The sequence below is a fragment of the Ascaphus truei genome, chromosome 5 (assembly GCF_040206685.1).
Source record: "Ascaphus truei isolate aAscTru1 chromosome 5, aAscTru1.hap1, whole genome shotgun sequence".
Lineage (NCBI taxonomy): Eukaryota > Metazoa > Chordata > Amphibia > Anura > Ascaphidae > Ascaphus > Ascaphus truei.
The window spans coordinates 299,076,886-299,104,243 of record NC_134487.1 but is presented as its reverse complement, the minus strand read 5'-3'; the positions used below and the strand labels follow the sequence as shown (position 1 = coordinate 299,104,243).

The window sequence follows — 27,358 nt, the reverse complement described above, 5'->3', positions numbered from 1 at the left end:
CACACACACACACACACACACACACACACACACACACACACACACACACACACACACACACACACACACATGTAGGCACACACACACACACATGTAGGCACACACACACACGTCGACAGACACACACATGTAGACACACACACATGTAGACACACACACATGTAGACAGACACACACACACACACATGTAGACAGACACACACACGTAGACAGACACACACACACACACGTAGACACACACACACACACACCTATACACACACACACACACACACACACACACACGTATACACACAGACACACGTATACACACAGACACACGTATACACACAGACACACGTAGACACACAGACACACGTAGACACACAGACACACGTAGACACATGTAGACACATGTAGACACACAGACACGTAGACACACGTACACACGTACACACGTACACACAGACACACGTACACACACAGACACACGTATACACACACACACATAGACACACACACACACACACACGTAGACACATACACACACGTAGACACACACACATGTACACGTAGACACGTACACACACATATGTACACGTATACTCACACACATGTACACGTACACACACACATGGAGACATACACACACACACATGTAGACATACACACACACGTATACACACACACACGTATACATACACATAATGTATACACACACACACGTGTATACACACACGTATACACACACACACGTGTATACACACACATGTATACACACACACACTATCCCCAGCACCACCACATCAGCACCCCGCTATCCCATGCCCCCCCAGCACACTGGCATTCTCGGCTCCCCGCCATTCTCAGCCCCCATCAACACCATCAGCACCCACACATCGGCACCTTTGCACCTCCCCCATCGGCACACCCACATCCGCACCCCCACATCAGCACCAAACCCTCCCAAATCAGCACACCGATACAATCACCATCAGTACAGCCACAGCAGCACTACCACCGCACATGGGCCGCGTTGACCACTCCTCACCCAAATGCCACACCCACACCACAAACATCCCGGGCAACGCCGGGGCTCTCAGCTAGTATATATATATATATATATATACATACACATACACAAGTAGCGTCCCTGCTGCACTCTTATTAAAGGAGTACTTTCATTACAAATGTATATTTTGTTCATTGTGTTTAATTACAGTAGCTCAAATGCACAACTTTTCGGGGGGTAACCCACCCGTCTCAGCTGCCAAATTACAGGTCATGAATAAATATCCAGTAATATATCTATATATTACACACTGGATATTTACTCATGCTTTGTAATTTGGCAGCTGACGATGGGTGGGTTACCCCCGAAACATTGAGCTACTGTAATTAAACCCAATGGCGCAATGACACGTGCAATGTACTCTTAATAAGAGTGCGGCGGCTCCGCTGCCTTCATGCTATTGGACTCTTCGGTGGCGGTGGTGTGGGGGCCAGAGTCTCCGAGCCGGCCCATGTTGCACAGTGTAAGAAGGACGCCCTAACGAGGGAGAACAATGTGGGTTCCAGTCTCTCTATCTACCTATATATCATACTAATAATATTGTAATAATTAGCTGTGATGTAAATTTGTAATTGTACAATAAGCAGTATATACATTATCCTTCACAAATGATATTTATCTAAGGAGGCAGCAATGGGGAGTCGAGATAAAGGGCCCTATTTACTAAGCAGTGCTAAGCCGTAAGCTACCCGCCGTTCTTTTGAATATTATATTGCACAATGCAGCATGCTCACGCTCCTGAACGCAGCAGGACAGGAAATGCAGTTTATACATTTTCTGTTCTTCCTGGCGCTATAAATATGTGGTGAATACTCACAAAGTTCCCTGGTCCCCAGATAAAAAAAAATGTAAGTGCGTAAAATAATTATAAACAATATGAGCGGGTCAAAACAAACAAGCAATAACAAAACCCCAGCCTGGCTATTCCAGGCCTGTCTGGGAGTATACTGAGCCTGGTATTCCTGACAGACTGACACCCTTTTTCATTTATTGTGCTAGGAAAGTAATTGAAAAGCTTGTGCGTCTCCAGTACCCATTGTCAATGTGTATGTCCCATACACTGTAGCATTTCTATTGAAACCAGACCCGGAGAAACAGGCCTGGAACAGGACCTCAGGGCGTTGGAGATATATAGGGAGCAGCTATTCTTTATCACATTGGCTGCACACGTACCCTATACAGATAAGGATAAACCTTTCAAGGCTTTATATAATAATCTCTTTGAACTGGAACCTAAGGATTATATTTACTCTCTGGGCTGTAAAGTGTTTTCCGATACTGGGTCATGTTTAATGGCATAGCACCACTTAGAAAATATGGGTTTAAACGGATTCATTATTATCCAAAGCAGCCGACCGCAGCGCGTCCATCACACCGCGCCCCGCGCTTACAGAGGTCCCGCGCTCTTTCCCACAACATTTAAATTGCTTGCCTGGGGAGAGCGCGGGGCCTCTGCGGTTCTTACTTTGTGCGGCTACATCTCCTCCTGTGGCGTCTCATTGCTATGGTGCCGCAACGTCACCTGGTGTCGCGTTGCCATGCCAACATGACGTCACATGGCATCACGTTGCCATGCCAACGTGATGCCGCGTTGCCATGACGTCACATGATGCCCTGACGTCGTGACGTTGCGTGGTTGGAGGAGATGCCGCGCCGGACAAAGTAAGACCTCGCAAATGCCCCACGCACCGAGCCCAGCAAAATACCCAGCAGCCCTGTGTGCCTGGCCAGAGACGGTACACAGAGGATCATGCATGATGTCACTAGCGTGTCTTGGACTGATGTGCATAGTCTTGTGTTTGTAATGTCTGATGCAGACATGTACAGATGTAGCAGGCGCTATTACCCCTGTTAATTCGAGTTAAAACACAAAATAATGCATTAAATAACATCTGTGTTATCCCTTTAACCATTGTTGTTAAATAACGTGGCAGTGTTAAAGCAACGCACCACGCCAACAGGTGCAACATCGCTATAAACTCCCGTCCTCAAGGGCCATCAACAGGTCAGCTTTTCAGGATATCCCTGCTTCAGCACAGGCAGCTCACTCTTTGACTGAGCCACTGATTGAGCCACCTGTGCTGAAGCAGGGATATCCTGAAATCCTCACCTGTTGGAGGCCCTTGAGGACTGGAGTTGCCCAACCCTGGGTTTTTTGTATGTCCCACGCGGTGATACTCGGTTATTAGCTGCTCTGGGTGGCGGGAGCTCCAGTGGTTTCCTCCGCCAGCTCTTAGAGGAGGGGGAGGGGGGAGAGAATTGAGTGAGAAAAGAGGGGGGAATTGAGTGAGGGGAGGAGGAGGGGGGAATTGAGTGAGAGGAGAAGGGAATTGAGTGAGAGGAGGGGGAGGAGGGGAGAATTGAGTGAGAGAGGAGGGGGGAATTGAGTGAGAGGAGGAGGGGGGAATTGAGTGAGAGAAGGGGGAATTGAGTGAGGAGGAGGAGGGGGGAATTAAGTGAGAGGAGGCGGAGGGGGGAATAGAGTGAGAGAAGGCAGAGAGGGAAATAGAGTGAGAGAAGGCGGAGGGAGGAATAGAGTGAGAGAAGGCGGAGGGGGGAATTGAGAGAGAGGAGAAGGGGGGAATTGAGTGAGAGGAGGAGGAGGGGGAATTAAGTGAGAGAGAAGGGGGATTTCAGTGAGCGAGGGGGTGGAGGAGGGAATTAGAATGGAGAATGGAGAATTGAGTGAGAGAGGGGGTGAATTGAGTGAGAGAGGGGGAGGGGGTGAATTGAGTGAGAGAGGAGATGGGGGGGTGATGGGGGGGGAGGGTGGCAGTAAAATATGAACCTGCCAAAAAATTGTGCCCATCTGAAAAAGAGGTTGGCCAACCCTGCTCTACACAATTAGTGAAGGAGTTACAGTACAAGCCTTTTGTACATTTTATTCTGCAGAGATAGATTTCAATTAGTCTAAAACATGCGCAGGCAGGGAAAAAAGAAATGGAACATGTGTGAATGTGTTTTTATTCCCAATTCAGCCAAAATAACAACCCTTAATAATTTGTAATTATTTCCTGTGCAGTTTTGACCTTAAAGCCTCCCACTCGTTGTCAGTGATTAGCTGTTTCTAAGCCGCATCCAATGGCTGCCATTTTGAATAAAGCAACATCTGTTTGCAATCTTCATTAACAAAATAATCCTCCTTTGCTGACTGGGACAGCGACCTGGCTGCACATAAAAACATTAAAAAAGGGTTCAAAACGCCGGCACCAAAGTCCTTTGTAACCAGTGAGGGTGAGAGCTGGCAAATTAACCCATTCATTGATGAGGCTTGATGGCAAGCAAACTCCTACCCAATACACAGAGATCCGTTAACTCCGTGCTAATAACGGCCCCTGTCCAAATGATTAACGGGTGTTATTTTCCCTGAGATCAAGGCATTTACACAAAGCTAAATATATGCAAAAGCAACGCCCGTTGTATATCTCATTAGCATAGGCTTAACGCCATGTGAGCGTAACGTGAAATAACAGGGCTGGCGTTTAGAACATTGTTCCTCATCCCAAATGCAATATGGGGCCATTGTTTTTGTAGGAGTGTAGATTATGGGGAGTTGTGATCCTTGCATTACATGGTGTATAAAAGACTATAAACCTTATCATGAACTCTGTCTTATTTCAGTATTTATAATATGCTGCTTAAAGCCAGCAAAACGAACTGCACTGGCTCCATCCCATCCTACAAGTGAAGATGTGATATATAAGCCAAGCAAACTCGCTGCGCACCCTGGAACTGCACCTACAGAACATGTAAGACCAGCTGTACGTATTAGGCCTCGGCCATGGTTCTGGCGGGCGGGCGGGGGGGTGTCGGGGGCATGTCGGCGGGTTAGTTACGTCACGGAACTGGTTCGCCCTTATTGGGCGAACCGCTCACGTGACCGGCAAGAGGGAAAATGTTAAATTTTCCTAAGACCTACGCTTCCTAAGCGTAGGCGAGCCCCGACTAAAGCCGCTCTCTCCGAAGGCGCCGTGACCTTTCACCCTACGCGTTTCGTGACTGAGGAAGTGACGATAGTCACGAAATGCGTAGGGTCAAAGGTCCCGGCGCATTCGGAGAGAGCTGGTTGCGTGCAGCGTTCCTGATCACCTCTGCAGGAAGCGACGCCATCACAAGAGAGGTTCCTACTGATCTGTGCAGCTGTGTACAGCTTCCCTTCCCTGTGTCCAATCAGGGAACCATCCACACTTCGGAGGGAGTTACAATCAGCACAATACACACCCAGGCACCCACGGAGGACTCTTACTGTTTTGGCATTTGTTCCTGTTGGTTTCACTCGCGCATTTTATCCGGTCCTGCTTATACACTATGATCATTGTCTTTGTTTCCATCCACATGTAACGGACCACCTGATTGGAGAACTCCTGCTCATTGGAGTCATTGGACTTTCTCTCCTCTGCCCTTATTTGGGCTCATTGGACTTTACACCTTGCGGGCGCTGGTCTGTATCTGTTCCTACTGTTCTTTTTGGTATTGTTCATACCAAGTTTACCTGGCTGCCCTGACACCATTTTTTCCAATTTCACCTTTTTATTTACTAGTATTACTGTTAAAGGGACTGGCGCCATATAGCACTTTCTTTTTGTGTTGCTTATTAAATATACACTCCAGTTGACATATTATAGACTAAAAAGGCGCATGGAGAGGGACTTGTGAGTGCACGGCGAGGGACGTTTGAGCGCACGGAGAGGGACGTTTGAGCGCACGGAGAGGGAAGTTTGAGCGCACGGAGAGGGAAGTTTGAGCGCACAGAGAGGGAAGTTTGAGCGCACGGAGAGGGAAGTTTGAGCGCACGGAGAGGGAAGTTTGAGCGCACGGAGAGGGAAGTTAGGGACGTTTGAGCGCATGGACAAGGCTGTCTCACATTTTAATCTGGTCTGTAACTGTTACATACGCCTATAATATATATTACCTCTAACTGTGCATGCAATGTATTGTATATAATGTATACCCTGCTCACTTATGCAACTGTTTTTGTAACCATGTATTATTTGTCTCAACTCTGTGCCCAGGACATACGTGAAAACGAGAGATAACTCTCAATGTATTACTTCCTGGTAACACATTTTTATAAATAAATAAATGTAAAAAAAATGGATAGGTAATTCTAACACTCGCCCCGACATTGCAAAGTCATTGAAAACATGCTGCACTGTTGCAGAGCAAAGACATTTTCAGCCCTGTTTTGCAGCAAAGAGCTTCTTAAAACCATGTCTGCACAGTCACTTTAATAACCATTGCTTATCACTTACTTTCCCTTCAGTTACTCCGAACTCCATTAAACCATAGACCACCAGAGGGGCCACTGCTGTGCAATGTGCTGCTGTGCCCCTCTGGCACTCATGGGTAATATATATATATATATATATATATATATATATATATATATATATATATATATATATATATATATATCTGCGTCTTGGGGAAACCCCGCGTTTGTGACCCCCACGTGACATTACAATTCTCCAGCAGTGCTGGACAAAAGCCGCCCGGTTAAATGAGGGTTGCTTGGGCTGAACAGCCGTTCCTCTGCCACTCATCCTGCGGCCCTGTGCCCAGAATACCGTCACTTGCTCACCCCTGCTGACCGTGTCGGCCCTCTGCTGTTCCGGCTCCCGTGACTTGCGCTTGGGTTCCTGCCACGCCTGGACCCTGCATACAGAGCGCCTGCCGAATACAATGAAATGTGCTTTCACAGACAGCTTTTCATGTCGTTAGAAAGCGCTGCATTACTAAATCAATAGGAAAAGAAAAGGGTTTTCTCCCCACTTTATTTTCAGTCCTAGAGAAAATATTAAGAGTATAACATGAGCAGAGTTGTTGCAGACACTATGTCAAAGGTGGGCCACTCCAGTCCCCATGGACCCCCAACAGGTCAGGTTTTCTGGATATCCCTGCTTCAGTACAGGTACATATGCTGAAGCAGGGATATCCAGAAAACCTGACCTGTTGGTGGCCCTTGAGGACTGGAGTTGAGAATCCCTGCAATACGATATGAAATATGATTTTAAAGCAATAAAACTTTGTTTTGTTTCATCTACAAAAAGGACTAGGAATGGGGGGTTGGATCGTATTTGTGCTCACAGAGAAGGTAATCAGATGCAGTCCTGACCCCTCCCTGTGCGAGCAACAGCGAGGTCAGCGACAACGTGATATACTTAGGGACTCTGGTCTTAACCCCAAAGCGCCACCGACCCATCGTCTTGCCCTCCTGGTTTTAAGGTGGGACGGCCCGGTGCAGCGAGGGGGGAGGGGGTGGGACGGCCCAGTGCAGCGGGGGAGGGGGGGATGGGAGGACGTCCTTGTGCTGTGGGGGGGTGGCGGGGCCCGGTGCTGCGGGGGAGTGGCAGGAAGACCCTGCGCTGCGGCGGGACGGCCCTGCGGGGATCCTGTGCTGCAGGGGGCCCGGTCCTGCGAGGAGGGGGTGGAGGTGCTGCGGGGGGCCCGGCGGCTGATCACAGCAGTTGCCGCCGGCCCCGCTGCATGCACCTGTCCCACAATGCTGCGCCCGGCCCCCCTCTCGCGCCGGAAGCTTAACCCACTTGACTTCCAGGGAGTCCAGTGCCGGGTGCAGTTTTTTTAAAATATAATAAACTAACGAGCACAATCTACAATCTACGGGGCCCGGGGCGCCAGTGCCATTTGTCCTCCCTGTTGGCGGCCCTGAAGACGCCTGCTACATATACTTAAGCCCTCAAAAGGGCCACACGATAGATAGATAGATAGATAGATAGATAGATAGATAGATAAAAAAAAACGGGATCCCTTAATTTTTCGTTACATCTTGTAGAAAAATCACTAAATTTTCATGAAAATCTGAGCAATTAAAAGTCTGTCACAGTAGATTATAACATTTAAGAATTATTTGATAATGTAATGAATATTCTTTAGAATTAGTGACGTCGTGATGACCTCACCAAGTGCACAGTAACAAAATGGTGTTCAGCGAAGAAGATCAGCGCGTTATAAAGTATCTGACACAGAGTGAGAATTATAATTGAAAAACACAAAAAGTTTCCTGATAAAAAACGTATCGGTCAGAAGGGGATCAGATGGATTAAGGCGTTATCGATGATGCAGTCAGACCGAGCGGGCAGTACTGTATTTATCAGCGCAGGAGAGGAGCGGGCAGTACTGTATGTATCAGCGCAGGAGAGGAGCGGGCAGTACTGTATATATCAGCGCAGGAGAGGAGCGGGCAGTACTGTGTGTATCAGCGCAGGAGAGGAGCGGGCAGTACTGTATTTATCAGCGCAGGAGAGGAGCGGGCAGTACTGTATGTATCACTGCAGGAGAGGAGCGGGCATTACTGTATGTATCAGCGCAGGAGAGGAGCGGGCAGTACTGTATTTATCAGCGCAGGAGAGGAGCGGGCAGTACTGTATTTATCAGCGCAGGAGAGGAGCGGGCAGTACTGTATTTATCAGCGCAGGAGAGGAGCGGGCAGTACTGTGTGTATCAGCGCAGGAGAGGAGCGGGCAGTACTGTATTTATCAGCGCAGGAGAGGAGCGGGCAGTACTGTATGTATCAGTGCAGGAGAGGAGCGGGCAGTACTGTATGTATCAGCGCAGGAGAGGAGCGGGCAGTACTGTATTTATCAGCGCAGGAGAGGAGCGGGCTGTACTGTATGTATCAGCGCAGGAGAGGAGCGGGCAGTACTGTATTTATCAGCGCAGGAGAGGAGCGGGCAGTACAGTATTTATCAGCGCAGGAGAGGAGCGGGCAGTACTGTATGTATCAGCACAGGAGAGGAGCGGGCAGTACTGTATGTATCAGCGCAGGAGAGGAGCGGGCAGTACTGTATGTATCAGCGCAGGAGAGGAGAGGGCAGTACTGAATGTATCAGCGCAGGAGAGGAGCGGGCAGTACTGTATTTATCAGCGCAGGAGAGGAGTGGGCAGTACTGTATTTATCAGCGCAGGAGAGGAGCGGGCAGTACTGTATTTATCAGCGCAGGAGAGGAGCGGGCAGTACTGTATGTATCAGCACAGGAGAGGAGCGGGCAGTACTGTATGTATCAGCGCAGGAGAGGAGCGGGCAGTACTGTATGTATCAGCGCAGGAGAGGAGCGGGCAGTACTGTATGTATCAGCGCAGGAGAGGAGCGGGCAGTACTGTATGTATCAGCACAGGAGAGGAGCGGGCAGTACTGTATGTATCAGCGCAGGAGAGGAGCGGGCAGTACTGTATGTATCAGCGCAGGAGAGGAGCGGGCAGTACTGTATGTATCAGCGCAGGAGAGGAGCGGGCAGTACTGTATTTATCAGCGCAGGAGAGGAGCGGGCAGTACTGTATTTATCAGGAGAGGAGCGGGCAGTACTGTATTTATCAGGAGAGGAGCGGGCAGTACAGTATTTATCAGTATGTCAGAATAAAAGTATGTTAAACATCAACCTCACATTATGTCTAAGCAAGAAAGAAATCAATTAGACCTTAAACAGGTTATAGATCTGGCTAAGCGTCTTGTGTTAGTATCATTTAGATTAATAAGTATTACGTACTGGAACAAAATTAAAATAGAACTAATTGTTTTAGGAAAATGAGGCAGTCCTTTTTTCCCCGGCACAGATGTTCCATTACGATCTATAATTCATAAAGCTTCAGGCTATCAATCCGAAATCACCCGCACTCCAAAAATGTCAAACCTGCCAGTTTACTGTATGCAATATTTATACGGTATTTTCAAATGAATAGAAGTGTGGGATTTGCTTGTTTCACATTGCATAAGCTACACAGAAACTTACCCTATGGGCCCAGCTTTCAAACCGCAACAAACGGTTACAGCAATAGCACATCTGTAAGACATGCACATCTGTAAGACATGCACATCTGTAAGACATGCACATCTGTAAGACATGCACACCTGTAAGACATGCACACCTGTAAGACATGCACATCTGTAAGACTAGCACATCTGTAAGACATGCACATCTGTAAGACATGCACACCTGTAAGACTAGCACATCTGTAAGACATGCACATCTGTAAGACATGCACATCTGTAAGACTTGCACATCTGTAAGACTTGCACATCTGTAAGACATGCACATCTGTGAGACATGCACATCTGTAAGACATGCACACCTGTAACACTAACACACCTGTAAGACATGCACACCTGTAAGACATGCACACCTGTAAGTCATGCACATCTGTAAGACATGCACATCTGTAAGACATGCACATCTGTAAGACATGCACATCTGTAAGACATGCACACCTGTAAGACTAGCACACCTGTAAAACATGCACGACATGCACCTCTGTAAGACATGCACGACATGCACATCTGTAAGACATGCACATCTGTAAGACATGCACATCTGTAAGACATGCACATCTGTAAGACTAGCACATCTGTAAGAGTAGCACATGCAATGTGTTTCAGTAATACGCATTTCATTTATACTTGTACTTCATCTGCAGGGCCCAGGAATGGGACTAGTGTCTCAACCTGGGCAACCCCTATCGGTGGCCCTGCAAGTCCCCCCCTCTCTCTTATACCCCCTTTCGCTCCTCCCTCTCTCCCCCTCTCTATCTCCCTCACCTTCCCTCTCTTTAAAGCTGCAGTCCAAGCTGCTGGGGTTTTTTTCTTCCCCCCCTCCCCCCTTTAGTATGCGCATCAATACAATCCACACAATGATAAGTAATTAGCTAAGTTGCCGATTGATCTGTTCTCCTGTGATCGATCAGAGAAAATTCGGTTCGGGGGTTCACTAAATGGCTGAAGAGGAGTATTCTGCAGTCAGTGGAATGCATTTGCATATTAATATGAAAACGTTCCGTGGGGAAGATCATGTGACCAGCAGGATGCAGCTGGTTTCTGCCCATCTACTATAAGCATGATATCGTGTACCTGGGGTGGGGTCTGTTTTAGCGCTCTGTGACCTTGACTGACGACACAGGCTACTGCCATCGTTTCCCATAGCCAGAGATCTGCCCAGAGAGTAGTGGGGGTGAGTGGATGAAGCCGTGCTGTGAGTCCATGGGCTGGATGTCGCAGGTAGGACAGGAGGAAGTTCTCTCTCTCTGGAATCACAAATGACAAGAGAATGATATGGAAACGCAATCTCCCATAGGCTTAATATATTGTCTCGTCGCAACATATGCTGCTGCATAAGGAAAAACGGTGCACTGCAGGAAGAATGGAGAGCTAGAGTACAAGATTCATATAAAAAGCATATATTTATTGGTTAGCCATTAAAGCAAGGCACAACGTTCTTCCAACGCGTTTCACGCCCACATGGCGCTTTATCAAGCTGTTTTTTGCCCAAAGGAATATCGCGACTGCATACTAATTGAAGCATATAAAGAAATAAAGGTTTAAAATCATAGTGAAGTCCCATCAAGGAGGAAAGGAGTAAGGTATCTGTTAGTGTAAGTAGTCACAGGACCAGAAATGTAGGAATCAGTGTGTAATTCTTTCAATGCACTTCCAAGACATGTTACCCACAACTGTTTACCTTCTAAGTAAATAGCAAGGAGAAAAGAACCCACTGTAGCACTCAGTACCTTTGAACAATGATATATGAAAATCTTAACAAATTATACTTTAATGCTAAACTGATTAAAATGAAGGATATTAAAATCCAACAAGGACACACGTATATATAAACCCTAAAGTGAGTATGTAGGACATTCCGGGTTTGAATGGATGGAAGACAATTGAGGTGGATTAGATCAATTGTTCCAAGGGAGCTGATATGCAGTATTCCCTGATAGTAGTTGTTTAGGTGAGAGCATAAACATTTCCTTTACAGGTTGGTTAAATACATCCACCTGCATCTTACCACGGTGAGTATATTCCACAGTAGATAATAATGCTGATTCTGATTAGTATATTAAATATGGTTCACCCATTATGATTTTGAGTCTAAGTCATTTCTTAGCCTCTGGGGTCCAGAATAAGAATTTATACCCCACTACTCACATCACACATTGTTGGTACCTGTGTGTGTACTGTACCACACAGTCTAACCAGAGTGTGCACCAGTAGATTAGTTTAATCAGATACTGTAGCCAGATACCAGATACCTGGTATTTACCCATTCTATCACCCACAAGCACCTTACCCATGTACACATATATACGACTTAGCAGAAGCGGGGTTCACCTTCACAGTACTTACCTTCTAAGTAAAACTTTAACTCTTTCCTGTCTGTGAGGTACAGGTGGCTGTTCCAAAACGTGTCCCACTGATTCAGCGTCAGAATGGATCTCTCTCTCCTCCTTCCTTGGCCCATTCCGTATTGGTACTTGTGATGGGATTGTATCGTCTGTATGGCCTGTGGCATAGATCTCATATTTCTCTATGGCATTGCCACGCCTGACGCGCATTGGAGTGTACCAGGCTACAGCCTACGGGGAAATGAACAAGAAAAATACAGTATGTATGTATACCTTTTATTTTCCAACTGAACAATTCATGAGATTTGTACATGTTTACAACGCAAAGTAAGTATTTGTTAGTATTTGTAAGCCATACCCGGCCCTACTAGATAACATGAATTCTCAGTTATACAAACGTACTATTTTATCGAAAAAAGAACTCAGGACAGCGGCATGTTTAAAAAGTTAATTGCATTTGATTGAGACCTTTTTCCAAAAACCTCTAAAAACTGTAAGTATTTTGACATATTTAATTTTTTTAACTATAATTTCAATGGCAAACAACAGCATGTGCATATCTCAGACAGGTCTGCAACCCTGTATTTCCCCATTATCTCTCAGCATACAGTGCTGCCACTGCAGCCAGGGATTCTGGGAAATGACATGCAAATGAGCACACCATGTGCAACTCTTTACTTCTCATCCATTTTAACATGGCCGTATTAGGCCGCGGCCATAGTGAGAGCTAAAAACAAAAGGCAGGTGGGCAGCGCGCACAGCCATAAACACAGCACGTGAGCGCCGAGGCGGCCGGTGCGCGGCGAGACAAATGTGTTTGAATTTGCCGCACGACGGCCGGGTCACATGCGCGGTTCAGCCAGCGAGGGCGAACTGCTCATGTGACGTCACGAGCACACCCCACGGCACGCTTTCACCCCGCATCGGGCAACCCTGCAGGCCGCGGATCGCTGCAACTACAGGCGCGCGTGACGTCACGCGCTCGGTTGCGAGCGCTCCTACTATGGACCTGGCTTTATCCAGTGCATATTGTTGCTAAGACTGTCTGCCAGTTCTGTTCTTTGTCTACAAAGTAATTATGGTGCCGTCATTAGTCAAACAGATAAATACCTGTGGGGACAGCTGCGCCTGTCTGCGACTAGATGAAGGATTGATGGAGCAAGTGGGAGGGGTTAGGGCGGAGTTACATTTGCATATTGGTGCAGATCTATGTATTAAGGCAGGGGCGCTCCACTTCAGTCCTCAAGTCCCCCCAACAGGACAGGTTTTCAGGACATCCCTGCTTCAGCACAGGTGGCTTAATCAGTCCATGCTTCGGCACAGTTGGCTCAGTCTTCGCCTAAGCCTCTGATTGAGCCACCTGTGCAGAAGCTGGGATATCCTGAAAACCTGTCCTGTTGGGGGAGGACTGGAGTTGAGCCCCCCTGTATTAAGGAACGGGAGACTTTTCTTGCCAGTTTTCTGTGTTTGTTTTCAAGTCACCTTGAAGTCTTTTTTTTTAGCGCAGAATACTAGCGCAGCGCGCAGCGAAAACTGTCAAATACGCCTCTCAAATATGTCACGTTTCAGACACCATTAAAGGCAATTTCTTTCAACGCGACTGCGTTGGCGTACCCAGCGTGTTAATGCGTTTTGCAACAGTTCGTAATTCAGGGAGTAGGTTTGGAGCAGTTTGGGGAGGGGTTTCTTGGAGCAGTAGTGTAATAAGATGTACTCTAGCAGTTATATGTAATGGAGTGTCAATGTGACAGGTCTGCGCCGGCATTTTGGCTCAGCGCAGATGTAAGAATAAAACAGAAACAAGGTTCATTCCTACGGAGCAGGTGCAAATTCAATATTTTTCTCCAGCAAAATAAAACAAATTGCTCCGCTCTATACATATCCCCCCAAAAAGAAGACAGGAATTTAAGAAGAAAATACCCTCCGGTCCTTATTAAAAACCTGACTACACTGCCATCTGGTTACAATAATATTACCCAAGATTACTCATTAAACTTTATGCAAACAAGATGGTTTTTGTCTGACTGAACGGCTGGAAAAAGAACGGAGCGAGACTGCTGATTGCAGCAAACGGCTCTTTACAATGGTTACTATTATGGTTTGAGTCTTGGAGAGACAGAAGAATATAGAATTTCATGGGAGATTATAAGTGCATCTGAAGTTGTAGCACGTGTGTTGTGCAAAGCGTAACTCACTTGTCCGTTTGCTTTACACAGAATGGTGGTGCACTGTGGTTCCGTCACAAATATATCCTGCTCTTTCCATACAAAATCTGACGGCGGTTTGTGAGACACTTTCGCTTCCGCTGCCCACACCTGCAACACAAACAAAACACGCGTGAGAAGGGATATATATTTGTATCCTCAGCTGTGATACTTTTATTTACCGTTATTCTTACATTATATATTTTATTGCATTTACAAACAATGGCAAATGAACCAACATTGGGGTTATTTATCTGCAAGGTCCTTTATTTGAACTGTTCTTTATTTTTCCACAAAACCCCGGCCCATATTACCATGGTATGGCATAGCGCTCCTTAGTCAATATGCCCCCAATGTCTGTAGCCTGGGCAACATTTTGGACAAACATCAACAAATATAACGTGAAACATTGGACATGTCAATGACAACATCATCTTCAGCGCTATAAATCATGCAACTACAAAGAAAAAAAGTGTTAAACAGTTGTGAACTAACATGGCAGAAACATTAGAGCAGAGATGGTGCAAAAACAAATAAGCAGTGTTCGACAAATCTATACATTTGCTCGCCCCGGGCGAGTGGATTTAACCCCCGGGCGAGTAAATATTGGCCCAAGCAGCACACGTTTGGTACTAGGTGGCGAGTAGATTTTTTTGTGTGGCGAGTAGATTTTTTGGTGATTTGTCAACCACTGCAAATAAGAGTAAAGAAACCACAAAAGGTCTGTCCCAGTCTATGTGTCCCAGTCTATCTGTCCCAGTCTATCTGTCCCAGTCTACCTGTCCCAGTCTACCTGTCCCAGTCTATCTGTCCCAGTCTACCTGTCCCAGTCTACCTGTCCCAGTCTATCTGTCCCAGTCTATCTGTCCCAGTCTATCTGTCCCAGTCTACCTGTCCCAGTCTACCTGTCCCAGTCTACCTGTCCCAGTCTACCTGTCCCAGTCTATCTGTCCCAGTCTACCTGTCCCAGTCTATCTGTCCCAGTCTATCTGTCCCAGTCTACCTGTCCCAGTATACTTTTTGGCACTGGCAGTTCATCTTCCTTTGATTTGTGTAGGTACTTACTATAGAGGGTGCTGACATTTGAGCTTATGGCTATATATACTGAATAGCAACAACAACACTTTAATTACGAGCACTTTTTGTATTTTTGCTATTTGCAAATCATTGATGGCAGCACAAAACCATCTTCCCAGCGGCAGTAATGATTCGGGTATGAGGTACGAAGGAAGATGACACATTACTCAAAGCTTCGTGCTATATCCTCAGTACTCAGATTAACGCTTACACATCTGTTCCCGAGTCATACCCAGTGAGTAAGTTGACCTACAAAATATTCACTGCATCTTCGTGAGCGGGCATACATGATAATGACTGTCCTCCCTCTGGGAAGGGGACCTGCTATTACTACCAATAAGCCAGAATCCTGCCCTTATGGGGGCAAATGAAAGAACTTGTGATACTGAGACAGGTTGTGTGAATGTGATAGAGCAGGGGTGCTCAACTCCAGTCCTCAAACCCCCAACAGCTCAGGTTTTCAGGTAATCCCTGCTTCAGCACAGGTGGCTCTGATTGAGCCACCTGTGCTGAAGCTGGGACTGATTAAGCCACCTGTGCTATCCTGAAAACCTGACCTGTTGGGAGCTCTTGAGGACTGGCGTTGAGCCCCCTGTGCGAGAGCTATAAAATTCACAAATACAAATGTTAATGCAGCAAAAACCAGTGACTTTAACATGAAGGTTTCTTTGTGCTGTGCATGCGTGGCACAGCGAGTCATTGGAAGCCTTAGCAGCAAAAAGATGAAGGTTATTATGGACAAAACAATACAATAGGTCAAATGGTCACTTCTGTAAATGATTAAAGTATGATGCATAGCTTAAAAATGAGATGACTAGATGATTTCATTGTCAACACTACTACAAGTCTGCGAGGACAGACCCAGGACATACAATTTGCTCCAGAACATTGAGAATTTGTGTTCCTCTTTGTCAATTTGTACCAGCAGCAAACTGTATATTATATACATATATATGTAGTGGTGAATATTGCTTCTTGCATTTGGAGATCTCTGAGAAGAAGAGTTTCACACCACCTCTGAGCTGGTAGGAAAACTGTATGAGTAAATTCTCACGTATAAAAGTTCATTGTACATCTACATTCAGCCATAAAGTCCCAATTACATCACCAATGTGCCCCGTATACTCACGGTCACGGTGGTATTTGCCATGACCCGGATTTTAGGTGGGAATCGGTAGAGAGACACTGGATGTCCCAGGACGTTCTGCTGGAGGACAAAGCCTCCAATGTCCTCTTCTTTATCCAGAGAACGGTTAATTAGCCTCACAAAATTACTACTGGGATTTACTTCTACTATCTCCATGTTTCCAAGAGCGCTGAAGGAAAAATAGGGAAAAATATGAGATTATTATTAAAGCATAATTACCTTTGTACTTAAAAAGGTGGTGTATTGGTCCTGAAAAAAAGTGAGATAATTTTGTAGGTAATGTTTAATATATCAAAATCCAGCTAATTGTGTCCCATAATTAGATTGCAAATATAAAAAAGGTACCGTAGCTCCAAAAATATATTTTTAGAAATAGTAGCTTGGTAATTAAGACCCTGGATGCTGTTAATGACACAGTTTCATTTCCATCTGACCTTGGCGAAGTCGTTTTATTTTTAGTGCTCAGGTACTCAAATTAAATTGTAAATTCACTGTAACAAAGATTAGCAGTGCGTATAGTCTAATGCACTAATATTAATAATAATAATATAGTGCTGAAAATGAAGTATATGCGCATACAATTATGCAGGAGTCCAAACAAGCTTACAAACTACTGTACCTTGGGTCCCAAGAGGAAGATAAAATATCTCAAGGAGATTTGATTAAATTGGCAAATGTGTGGTCATTAAGGATTTCATCCTATGTCGATGTATCAAGGTACTTTGCCTAAGGAAGCAAAACATGGACTTGCTATAGTGAGCATTCAGGAGCGATACTAAGATTTATGAGGCTGGAGAGGAGTTACTTAATATTAATATTACAATGGAATGTACCAAGTGGGCTAACTTAACCCAATTGTTCTCCATTTTCTGTGTAAAATAAGCCATCAGGTTTGAGTTCATTATAAACCTACCTGCCTACGAAATGTCTTCAAACATCTTAACAAGATATTGCAGTAGCCGTATTAGTCTAACATATATGTAGCCTAGCCTCCAGCCGCTACCTTTTTTCCTCTGGTCCCTAACAGTATATGTCCTGCACTGGAAGGGTTAATTGCTCTGTGGGCCTAGTTGTTATTGCAGCCTTGGATGCAGTAGATTATCCAAGGGCAGGCCTAGCAACACCCAGAGAGTGTCATCCTGGGGGAGGTACTGGCTGGGTGACATTTGCAGATGTGACACCTGTCAGTATCAAGCCTGCCCTGTTATGGGGCAGGGTTACAAGCCCAACCCCAGGGTATAAAATACCATCTCTCTCCCAAAAGTGGGTGTGTCTCTTTCCTCGTCCTGTGGAGTGAGCAACAACTTCCTTGTGTCCCATAAGGGGATGCAGGAGGAGCACCATGCAGATGGAAACTTAGATGGGCCTCAAGCCTTAAAGTGACCTTCTCGGGGAAGCAAGAAAGGGATGTGCCTGCTGTAATAACTTAACCAATGCAATAAATACCATGGAACCATATGCAAGTGTGATTCACTGTCTTGGGAGATAAAAAGGTATCAGTATGGACCATCCTACTATCACAGAGGATCCTCGCTGACTGGAGGCGCTGTAACCATGAATAAGGTACCATGTAAACCCTGTCCTGTTCTCCCCACACCAATGCGGAGTACTCAGCCCTCCTGTTACCTCACAGGAACGCACCTCATCACAGGAAATATACTAGTAGCAGACCAGATCTCACTTAGGGTGGGGGTAAAGGGGCTACATATAGAAGAACATTTATCCACGTTTCTGTTGTTTGAGACATCTTTTTAATGGACAGATTACATTTTATATTGACAACTGAAAGCTTGTGAACATACCGTTCATTACATTCATTTTGAAGTTGTTAACAGATGTGGGGTAACATTTGATACTGTCCTGGAACAAGATTGTGTTTTTTCCCTGCTCTCTGGATGCCAGCACACTTGCCCTGAAACTAGTTGTGCATTTCTCTCTGTTATGTGATTCCTGTCACTGTTCAGTGTAACATTGCTACTAATGTATCCTTCCCTCCCTGGTTTGTCTGTTTCCTAGCAACTACAGCACAGACCCCTGTAAATTTCTCCCAGAAACCCTTAGTCCTTACTATAACCCGTGTGCATAGATTCACCCACTTCCTTTTGGATCCAGCAGTCTGTGAGTACACAGCTCTTACTTCCTCACATACAGGCATTCTTAGTTTACCTCTCCCCCACAATCCCCCTCATCTGTATTGTTTGTATTGCAATAAAAGAGCAGAAAGAAAGAACGACTCAGTGTGCATCTAAAGGGAGTGAGTTAACCTGCTTGACCCTACCTCTTTGTTACAAGGGGCTAGAGGGCCAGAACAGATACCAATGTAAGAAATTTGGGAGAAGGAGTAGCTCAGTGAGTAAAGACGCTCAGTGGGTAACGACACTGAGTGTGAAGCAGCGGAACCTGGTTCAATCCCTGGTGTCGGCTCCTTGTGACCTTGGACAACTCACTTTATCTCCCTGTGCCTCAGGCACCAAAAAATAGATTGTAAGTTCCACGGGGCAGGGACCTGTGCCTGCAAAATGTCTCTGTAAAGTGCTATGTAAATCTAGCAGCGCTATACAAGAACATGCTATTATTATTATTATTCAATTTGAACGAGGTAAAAAAAAATACGAGTAGAAGGACAATACAGAGCAACAGCAAAGCTGGATAAAAAATACCGGAAATAGCACGGGAACCTGGATTATGAAACAGTATTTATGTTCTTATATTGAGACATATCAAAATAGTAATGGTCCAAGCAAAGAAAAAAACCACGCGCTTCATACCCAAGTGGCACTTTCTCAAGGAGTTCTCAAGTTAATAAAGGTAGCTTGATACATGGCCCCAATGTATCGATCCATTAGTTGTCTATTGAACGTCAGAAATATGACTAACTAGTCCTAATGCTGGAATTTTTACATTGACACATTATACAGTAATTTCAGAAAGCAATGGTACAGAATAGAGAGTATCTCTACAAAACCCGCCGATAACTAACCTTTTTAATATATTTATATTTCAAAAACCCTACATGTCAATTTTGGGGATTGCGTGTTACTTATGACAATATAATATTTTATCTTCAGAGAGAGGGGAAAAAAAACTACTTTTAACGTGGCCGGCCTTCAATGTGTTATTCTATTTCAAGATCCAATACATTATTGAAAAGATGAGTTAATTCTTTCCTTTTCATCTACCGAAACATACACATGATCACCTAATTAATTTCAAATACAATGGCTTAATAAGTAGCTAAAATGGCTATGATAGAAATTCTTTGACAACCTGACCTTTTGAGTTCAGGTTAGGTGTTCACCCATGCACCTTGGCATTATAAATCATATCCTGTAATCTTCATACCTCTCGCACACTTTTCCAGCAATAACTTTTTTGCACTGCAGATTTGATCTTGGCTCACAAATCACTGTCAAGCTTTGTATGCCTCAATTTTCAAGTATAAAGTCTCTAATACATGGGGTGGCCAATTCCAGTCCTCAAAGGCCTCCAACAGGTCAGGTTTTCAGGATATCCCCGCTTCAGCACAGATGGCTCAATCAGTGGCTCAGTCTTTTAAAGGATATCTCTGCTTCAGTACAGGTGGCTCAATCAGTGGCTCAGTCGAAGCCACCTGTGCTGAAGCAGGGATACACTGAAACCCTGACCTGTTGGTGGCCCTTGAGTACTGGAGTTGTCACCCCTGATCTGATATATATTCATAAAAATAATATCCAAACTGACCTTGATATAGCTGTGTTGTAGGCAAAGTGTGCTGACAGCGGCTTCCCTTTCATTTGTTTTGGGTGTGAGGTCTCCTTCAGTGATGGTAACGAGGCTTGGCCTGGCCCCTGACCGGAGGTACGTATATGAAGGTTAGCGATAGGTGCAGAAGAAGGCCTCTTTAACTGCTCACTTTGACTGCGCTTATCTGAAACCAATGAACAAAACAGAGGCGAGAAAACGGAAGGTTAGTATAACTCCGTATCATATATCACTTCCGCGTTCAAAACCATTTCACGGGTATCTGTGAATTCACAGCAGCTACATTTACTCACGCAATTCTCAAATATAATAATCAGGTGCTGTTTCTCTCTAATCCGTAGCTCTAGCACAGGGGCGGCCAAGTACAGTCCAACTGGTCAGGTATCGGGGATATCCCTGCTTCAGCACAGGTGGCTCAATCATCTCTGATTGAGCCACCTGTGCTGAAGCAAGGACTTATTGAGCCACCTATGCTGAAGCAGGGACTGATTTAGCCAGCTGTGCTGAAGCAGGGATATCCTGAAAACCTGACCTGTTGGTGGGGCTTGAGGACTGGAGCTGAGCACCCCTGTGACATAAGCACCTTTCGTTGCTAGAAGAGACATTATACAGGCGGGCCCCGCTCATGCGGCAGGTTCCGTTCCATGGCCCCGCCGCAAAGCGAAAATCACCGGAAAGTGGAACCTGCGATTTTCGGCATCTTCTACAGGTCTGCGGCTGCGCATGTGCAGACCTGCAGTCCCCTCTCCTGTACATACACGCGCAAGCTCAGTTCTGCGCATGCGCAACCTTGGCAGCCCCCGTTTTGGGCATGCGTGACCTCAGACGTCTCCGTTCTGCGCGTGCACAGGCATGGCGGCCCCCTTCTCGGTACCGCCGTATCGCCGAGACGCGGGACCCTACTGTACAGCCCATTTAAGGGAATAGATCATAAAAGGTCTTCCAATGCTAGAAGGCGTGTTAAGGCATAGCCCGTCTTATCAAAAAGGGCCCTTTATACTGAATCATTGTGAATGAATAAATACATAATATTTTGTGCCTTTAGAAATAAAACTACTATTACAGTTTACTATAACTATTCTGGTTTCAAAGGGAACCTGTCGTGGAAATACTTAACTATTGCTGTTTTAACATTGAGAACAAAGAAAAAACACGAGCAAAATAGGGCGCTTTAATGTTTTAAATGTTTCATAACAAATTAAGGATTGTTAATATGATTGGGTGCCTACTATTATGTAAAGGGACCTAATTTATTCAATTCGTTTAGCGAATGTTCAATAATATATGTCATAAGAACAAGAAGAATGATGAGAACCCTTTGTAACATCTCTCCTAAGGCCGCGGTTATAGTGCCGATGACATCACCCGTCGCCATTGCAAAAGTTGTAATCAGGTTTGGAGATGTCGCTGGCTACAAGGGGAGTGAAGTCAGCAAGGGGGAAGGCAGAGGGGCAGAGACAGGAGCAAGGGGGAAGGCAGAGGGGCGGAGACGAGCAAGGGGGAAGGCAGAGGGGCGGAGACAGGAGCAAGGGGGAAGGCAGAGGGGCGTAGACGAGCAAGGGGGAAGGCAGAGGGGCAGAGACAGGAGCAAGGGGGAAGGCAGAGGGGCGGAGACGAGCAAGGGGGAAGGCAGAGGGGCGGAGACAAGAACAAGGGGGAAGGCAGAGGGGCGGAGACAGGAGCAAGGGGGAAGGCAGAGGGGCGGAGACGAGCAAGGGGGAAGGCAGAGGGGCGGAGACAAGAGCAAGGGGGAAGGCAGAGGGGCGTAGACGAGCAAGGGGGAAGGCAGAGGGGCGGAGACAAGAGCAAGGGGGAAGGCAGAGGGGCGGAGACAAGAGCAAGGGGGAAGGCAGAGGGGCGGAGACAAGAGCAAGGGGGAAGGCAGAGGGGCGGAGACAAGAGCAAGGGGGAAGGCAGAGGGGCGGAGACAAGAGCAAGGGGGAAGGCAGAGGGGCGGAGACAGGAGCAAGGGGGAAGGCAGAGGGGCGGAGACAAGAGCAGGGGGGAAGGCAGAGGGGCGGAGACAGGAGCAAGGGGGAAGGCAGAGGGGCGGAGACAAGAGCAAGGGGGAAGGCAGAGGGGCGGAGACAAGAGCAAGGGGGAAGGCAGAGGGGCTATGTGATTGGCTTATAGACAGTCACATGGGGAGACCGTCTCTGCAAAAGCAAATTCTAGTGACTACAAGATTTTGGTAGCGCACGTGATGGCATCAATACAATTGTTTTGAAGTGACGTCGCGTTGCAGGCACTATAAGCGCAGCCTAAAGGGTTACTAGCTGTGGTAGAGCTTTCGAGGCCACACCCTGGTTGCTATGGCGATCCAGACGTCACGCTAGGATATTTGAGGAGGAGGGAAGTTCTAGAAGGTTAGTTTCCAGGAGAACAAGAGGAGAGAAGCCTCGGGGAGAGTAGACACCGATGTTCTTACAGTAAAAGTATGGACCAAACCCCCTACTTTATTATGTTATAGACAGGGATAGTAACCTTGTTAGTGAGGATCCCTAGAGAAGACTGAGGGAGTCCAGTAAAGTTGGTAAGTATGAAACGGCATGCGACAGAGGGCCTCAGTAACGAGAATTCCCGGATGCCGGCGGATTGGCTCTAACTGTGGATCTGCATGGACATTCCTCTCAGGCTGAAGTGGACGTGGCAGTTACTATAAAAACCAAGGTATTGGGTTATGTATACAGGACCCTCTAGGATCCCCAATGGGCCTAGTATTACCAAGATAATAAGGACAGATGTCTCAAAATAATGAGGAGGGCGCCCAGGTCTTAGCACAAGGAAGAAACAAGATATGTACCTCCATTCGAGTGTTAAGAGCGGGCACTGATGGAAGAATCGTATTCATCTATGTCTGATGCAAAATACAGTGCAACATTGTCAATAGATGAATGAGCGGTCCCTGGGAACACGAATAAATTACAGTCACCTCTGTAAAAGTTCCTGGCGCCTATTATTATACAACCTTGCGACCTCAGCGCACGTCCACCTGAATTCCAGGACCCCGAGTCACGAAAATCCATGCGGAGTAGCCACATACATATCACCAAAGTAATTTCCCTAGGAAACCGGGCAGGGAGGGTTAGGCTACCGCCCCAGTGGTCACGGCTGAAGGCGCGTCAGAGCGCTTGCCGAGGCGCGTGCACAGGTAAAAGCCGCGATGTGCGGTCTAGGGGGAGCGATGGGTTGCGCAGGGGGCGTGGCCTTGATGGCCAGACCGGGGGCGCCGCCTTGACATGGGGGTCACGGCCATGACGGTCTACACTAGCTGCATTTCCATTGGTTGCCCACCGACCATGTGATCGCATCGCCGCAAGGAAAAAACAAAATTCTTGTCTTCCCTGCCAGCGGTCACGCCATCGCGATATGTGAGCGCTCGTGCACGCCAGCGTGCGCCACGTCGTGGCCACTGGGGACCTAGCCTTACACATGCAACAAGCTTATCTGTGTTAGAAGGAGAGACGGGGAAACATTCCTGAAAGAAGAGAGAGCTGGTAGGAGGACTGGAAAAGAGACGGTGAGAAGATAGGACAGGCATGAAAAAGGATATTAGCCGAAGGAGTGGATTGGTCGGTGCAGGAATGATTCGCAAAACTGAAGTGGGGGTACCCACCAATAGTTTTTTCATCTCTGGTCCTATAAGCTCCTGCTGACGTGGCTGACAAGAGAGATTCCGGCGGGTGAAGCAGGAAAGACTTGGTGTATTCGGGGACTAGGTTCCGTACTGGAGATTGGAAGGAATCCATCTGTGGTAACGTGGGTGCAAACAGGAGTTGTGCAGGGCTCATCCTGTGTAAAGGGAAGGAGGAGAGGAAAAGAGGGAGAACAAGAAAGTATGGAAATCAAAAAGCATGGGAAGAAATAAAAAAAGTCCCAAAAAATTAAATTATAATTGTAACGTGTTAGTGACCTCACTGCAGCTTTCCCTTAACAGCAGAGTGCAAGAATTACACTGGCTATTTCATAAGACACCACCTCTATAAGCTATGTCACGTTCTCTTAGTGCTCCCTGTCCCTGCATGTTACTGATGGCATGTCAAAAGGATGATTTCCTGCAGACAGGGCCATCAACAGGCGGGAGAGCTGGGGCCCGGCCGGAGCTGCAAGTCGGGCCTGGCCAGAGGCCGGGTCCATCATCCACATCTGGCTGCGGGCCCCCAGCTCTCTCCTGCTGCAGACCGGCCTTCAGTGAAGCCGCACCTCCACGTGCGCACAGCAAGTTGGCCCGTCCGGAAGATGTGGGGGTGAAAGGGGGGGGGAGAGAGGTGGGGATTTAAGGGGGAGAGAGAGAAGTGGTGATGTAGGCGGGAGAGAGAAGAGGTGGAAGGGGTAGAGAGAGGGGTGGCTGTAAGGGGAGAGAGGAGTGGGAGAGGGAGAGAAGGGGGAGTGGGATAAAGAGAGGGGGTGGGAGATAGAGAGGCAAGGGAGAGAGACAGTGGGAAAGGGGAGGGAGAGAGAGGGGTGGAAAAGGAGAGATATGGGTGGGTGAGAGGTGAGGGCAAGAAATACATGTGGGGGTGGGAGAGGAAGAGACAAAGGGGGGGAGAAATACATGCGAGAGGGAGGATGAGAGGGAGAGGATAAGATGGTGGGGATGTGGGGGGAGGATGTGAGGGTGGAGGTGTGGGGGAGGAAGAGCATGGGGAAGAGGATGAAAGGGTGCGGGTGTGGGGAAGAGGATGAAAGGGTGGGTGTGTGGGGAAGAGGATGAGAGTGTGGGTGTGTGGGGAAGAGGACAAGAGTGTGGAGGTGTGAGGGAGAGGGTTTACAGGATGAGAGAGGGGGGGAATAGGTGGGGGTTTAAGAGAGGGATGTGGAGAGGTGAGGGGGGAGAGGTGGGGGTGTGAGAGAGGGAGGTGGTGATGTATGAGGTGGGGGTTGTGAGAGAGGGAGGGGGTGTCTTGGAAAGCCACCAACACATGGGTGGGGGGGGGGGATGTGGCAGTGGAAACGTTAGTCCTTGGCTATCAACCTTCAGTGTTTCATTATGCTGCATTTTGTCACATTGTATTCAGTGGTTTATATTAGAGGTAGAGAATTGGTACTAGTTTACAAAAGGTCATAAGTTCAATTCCTGCATGTGTATTATATCAAATGTATTAATGTTCAATTCCCAGATGGTGTAGGTGTGTGTATGTGTTTGTTAGCAATAAAGCATTGAATTGAATGTTTAAAAAAAAAAAATCCCACATGGTGTAGGGGGATGTGTGTTGTGTCATGTGAACCACCCTCCTCTGCGCACGTGGATGAGCCCTATGAAGCAGGGAGGGGAGAGAGCTGCAGATGCCAGTAAGTCCTCGCGAGGCGATCTCGGTTATAACGCGGTCTCATTCTGTGGACCCCGAGGAAGGTGTTATAATGGGGTTTAGCTGTATATAGTGACAAAATGCGTAGGGGCTCGTCTGTGTTGCGTGACATGTCATCACGCCAGTCTGAGCTATTGAGCTCTGTTGATTCTCACTATGCGGATGCCAGTGAGCGTTTCCGGTCTGGAATCGGCATTGGCTGCTGGCTTTTACACCCAGATCGTAACATCCCCTAAGCCAGTAGCCATGATCCAGCAGGAAAATACTGCCTCAAATTACGAGAGGATCGTGACCAGTTACCGCTGTCTTGCCTGAGATTTCTCTCAGATTTATGTGTGCCTACAGTATCTAGAGGTTTTCATCTGTACGAATAATTGCTAGATACTGTTTTGCGATATATGGCACGTGCTTCTCTTCTTCTTTCTCAAGATTTCCCTCGGATGTGGTTCATCTTTTTAGAAGCTGGGAAACTGCTACTGCTTTCATTTATACATTGGATTGATTCACGTTTTGGACACTTTCATCACAAGGACATTCTTATTATCGGTTTGATATTAATGTCACTTTATAATATTCATTCATTTATATTTTTTGTAACACTTACACCTACACATTCCATATAGTAATACTACTCAGTGGAAATCATATCTCTTTGCACAGTAGGCCTCAATACTTTCAACTAGATACTTATTATATGTAAAATGATAATGACGTAGTTCATAGCACTCATTGTATAAATAAGTAATATTGTATAAGCATGTACTGTATGTTATTAAAGGGGTCTTTAAACAGATTGTTACTGCAGTTTAGTAATTTTCCACCTTTACACATTATCATAAAACCAATATTAGCTGTGACGTAAAAGACTACTTGACATACTGTACAGTGTGAACATGTTAGATAGAATAACGTCAAAATGACATTTATAGCTGCCTGGTACGTGGGATATTGTACTATTCCAAACAAAAAGAAAGTGCTGAGCAGAGTGTCTCTTACTGCTGCCCTTCTTCTTCCAACATCGATTTCAGGGAATCCAGCTCATTGCTCAGAGACACATTTTTGTTCTGAAAAGCATCCACTTCTTTCATTTTTGCCAAGAAAAGATCTTGTATTTCCTGATCAGACAAAAGACAAGTGACATAATAATCTTATTATTTTTGTCAAACAATACATTCTAATGATGGCTTTCTAAGGAGCACACAGCTAAATAGTTTGAGGCATTAATTTGCTTCTGATGAGGTTTGGTACTTTTCATCCTACTGTGGGTTGTTCCACAGTATGAGTGTGAATTTGGGTTACAATGATACTCCGGTCACCCTTATACCTCTTTGAGTTTCTCCACCTGCAGCATCACAGCGCGGAGGCCCTGGGAAACCTGTGATATATTCATGTGTTTGAAGTGATCGATTTAGTGGAAACTAATCATACATTTTGCACAAGACTACCAGAAATTAGAGATCCAAAGTAAAGCGGATGTGGGTCAATTTGTGGAATTGGTAATCCACCCAACACTAGTGTCACGGACGGCACACCTGTGAGCACGGGACTTGTATTAACCCATGTCACATACACATCTAGATATCCAGCTGACTCCTTTATCTCCCCTCAGGGTCCCTAAAATGAGCAATATCGCCCCAAAAACCGTCACTCTACACCTCAATTTGCTTCCACCACCACCAAGAATAATTTCAGCTCTCAC

General features: G+C 46.4%; 1 protein-coding gene across 3 annotated transcripts in view; it reads right to left on the bottom strand.

Annotated features, from left to right (window-relative positions):
* LMNTD1 (lamin tail domain containing 1) overlaps positions 1-27,358 on the bottom strand; it is a 183,363-nt gene that overhangs the window by 19,806 nt on the left and 136,199 nt on the right. For all 3 annotated transcript variants that reach the window (XM_075602857.1, XM_075602858.1, XM_075602859.1), the window contains 8 exons: positions 26,656-26,774; positions 23,967-24,142; positions 20,330-20,516; positions 16,592-16,778; positions 14,377-14,496; positions 12,183-12,412; positions 10,911-11,083; positions 6,633-6,721 (listed from right to left, as the gene is read on the bottom strand). In XM_075602857.1, the coding sequence (XP_075458972.1) occupies positions 6,633-6,721; positions 10,911-11,083; positions 12,183-12,412; positions 14,377-14,496; positions 16,592-16,778; positions 20,330-20,516; positions 23,967-24,142; positions 26,656-26,774 (1,281 nt within the window). The remainder of the gene's footprint in view (positions 1-6,632; positions 6,722-10,910; positions 11,084-12,182; positions 12,413-14,376; positions 14,497-16,591; positions 16,779-20,329; positions 20,517-23,966; positions 24,143-26,655; positions 26,775-27,358) is intronic.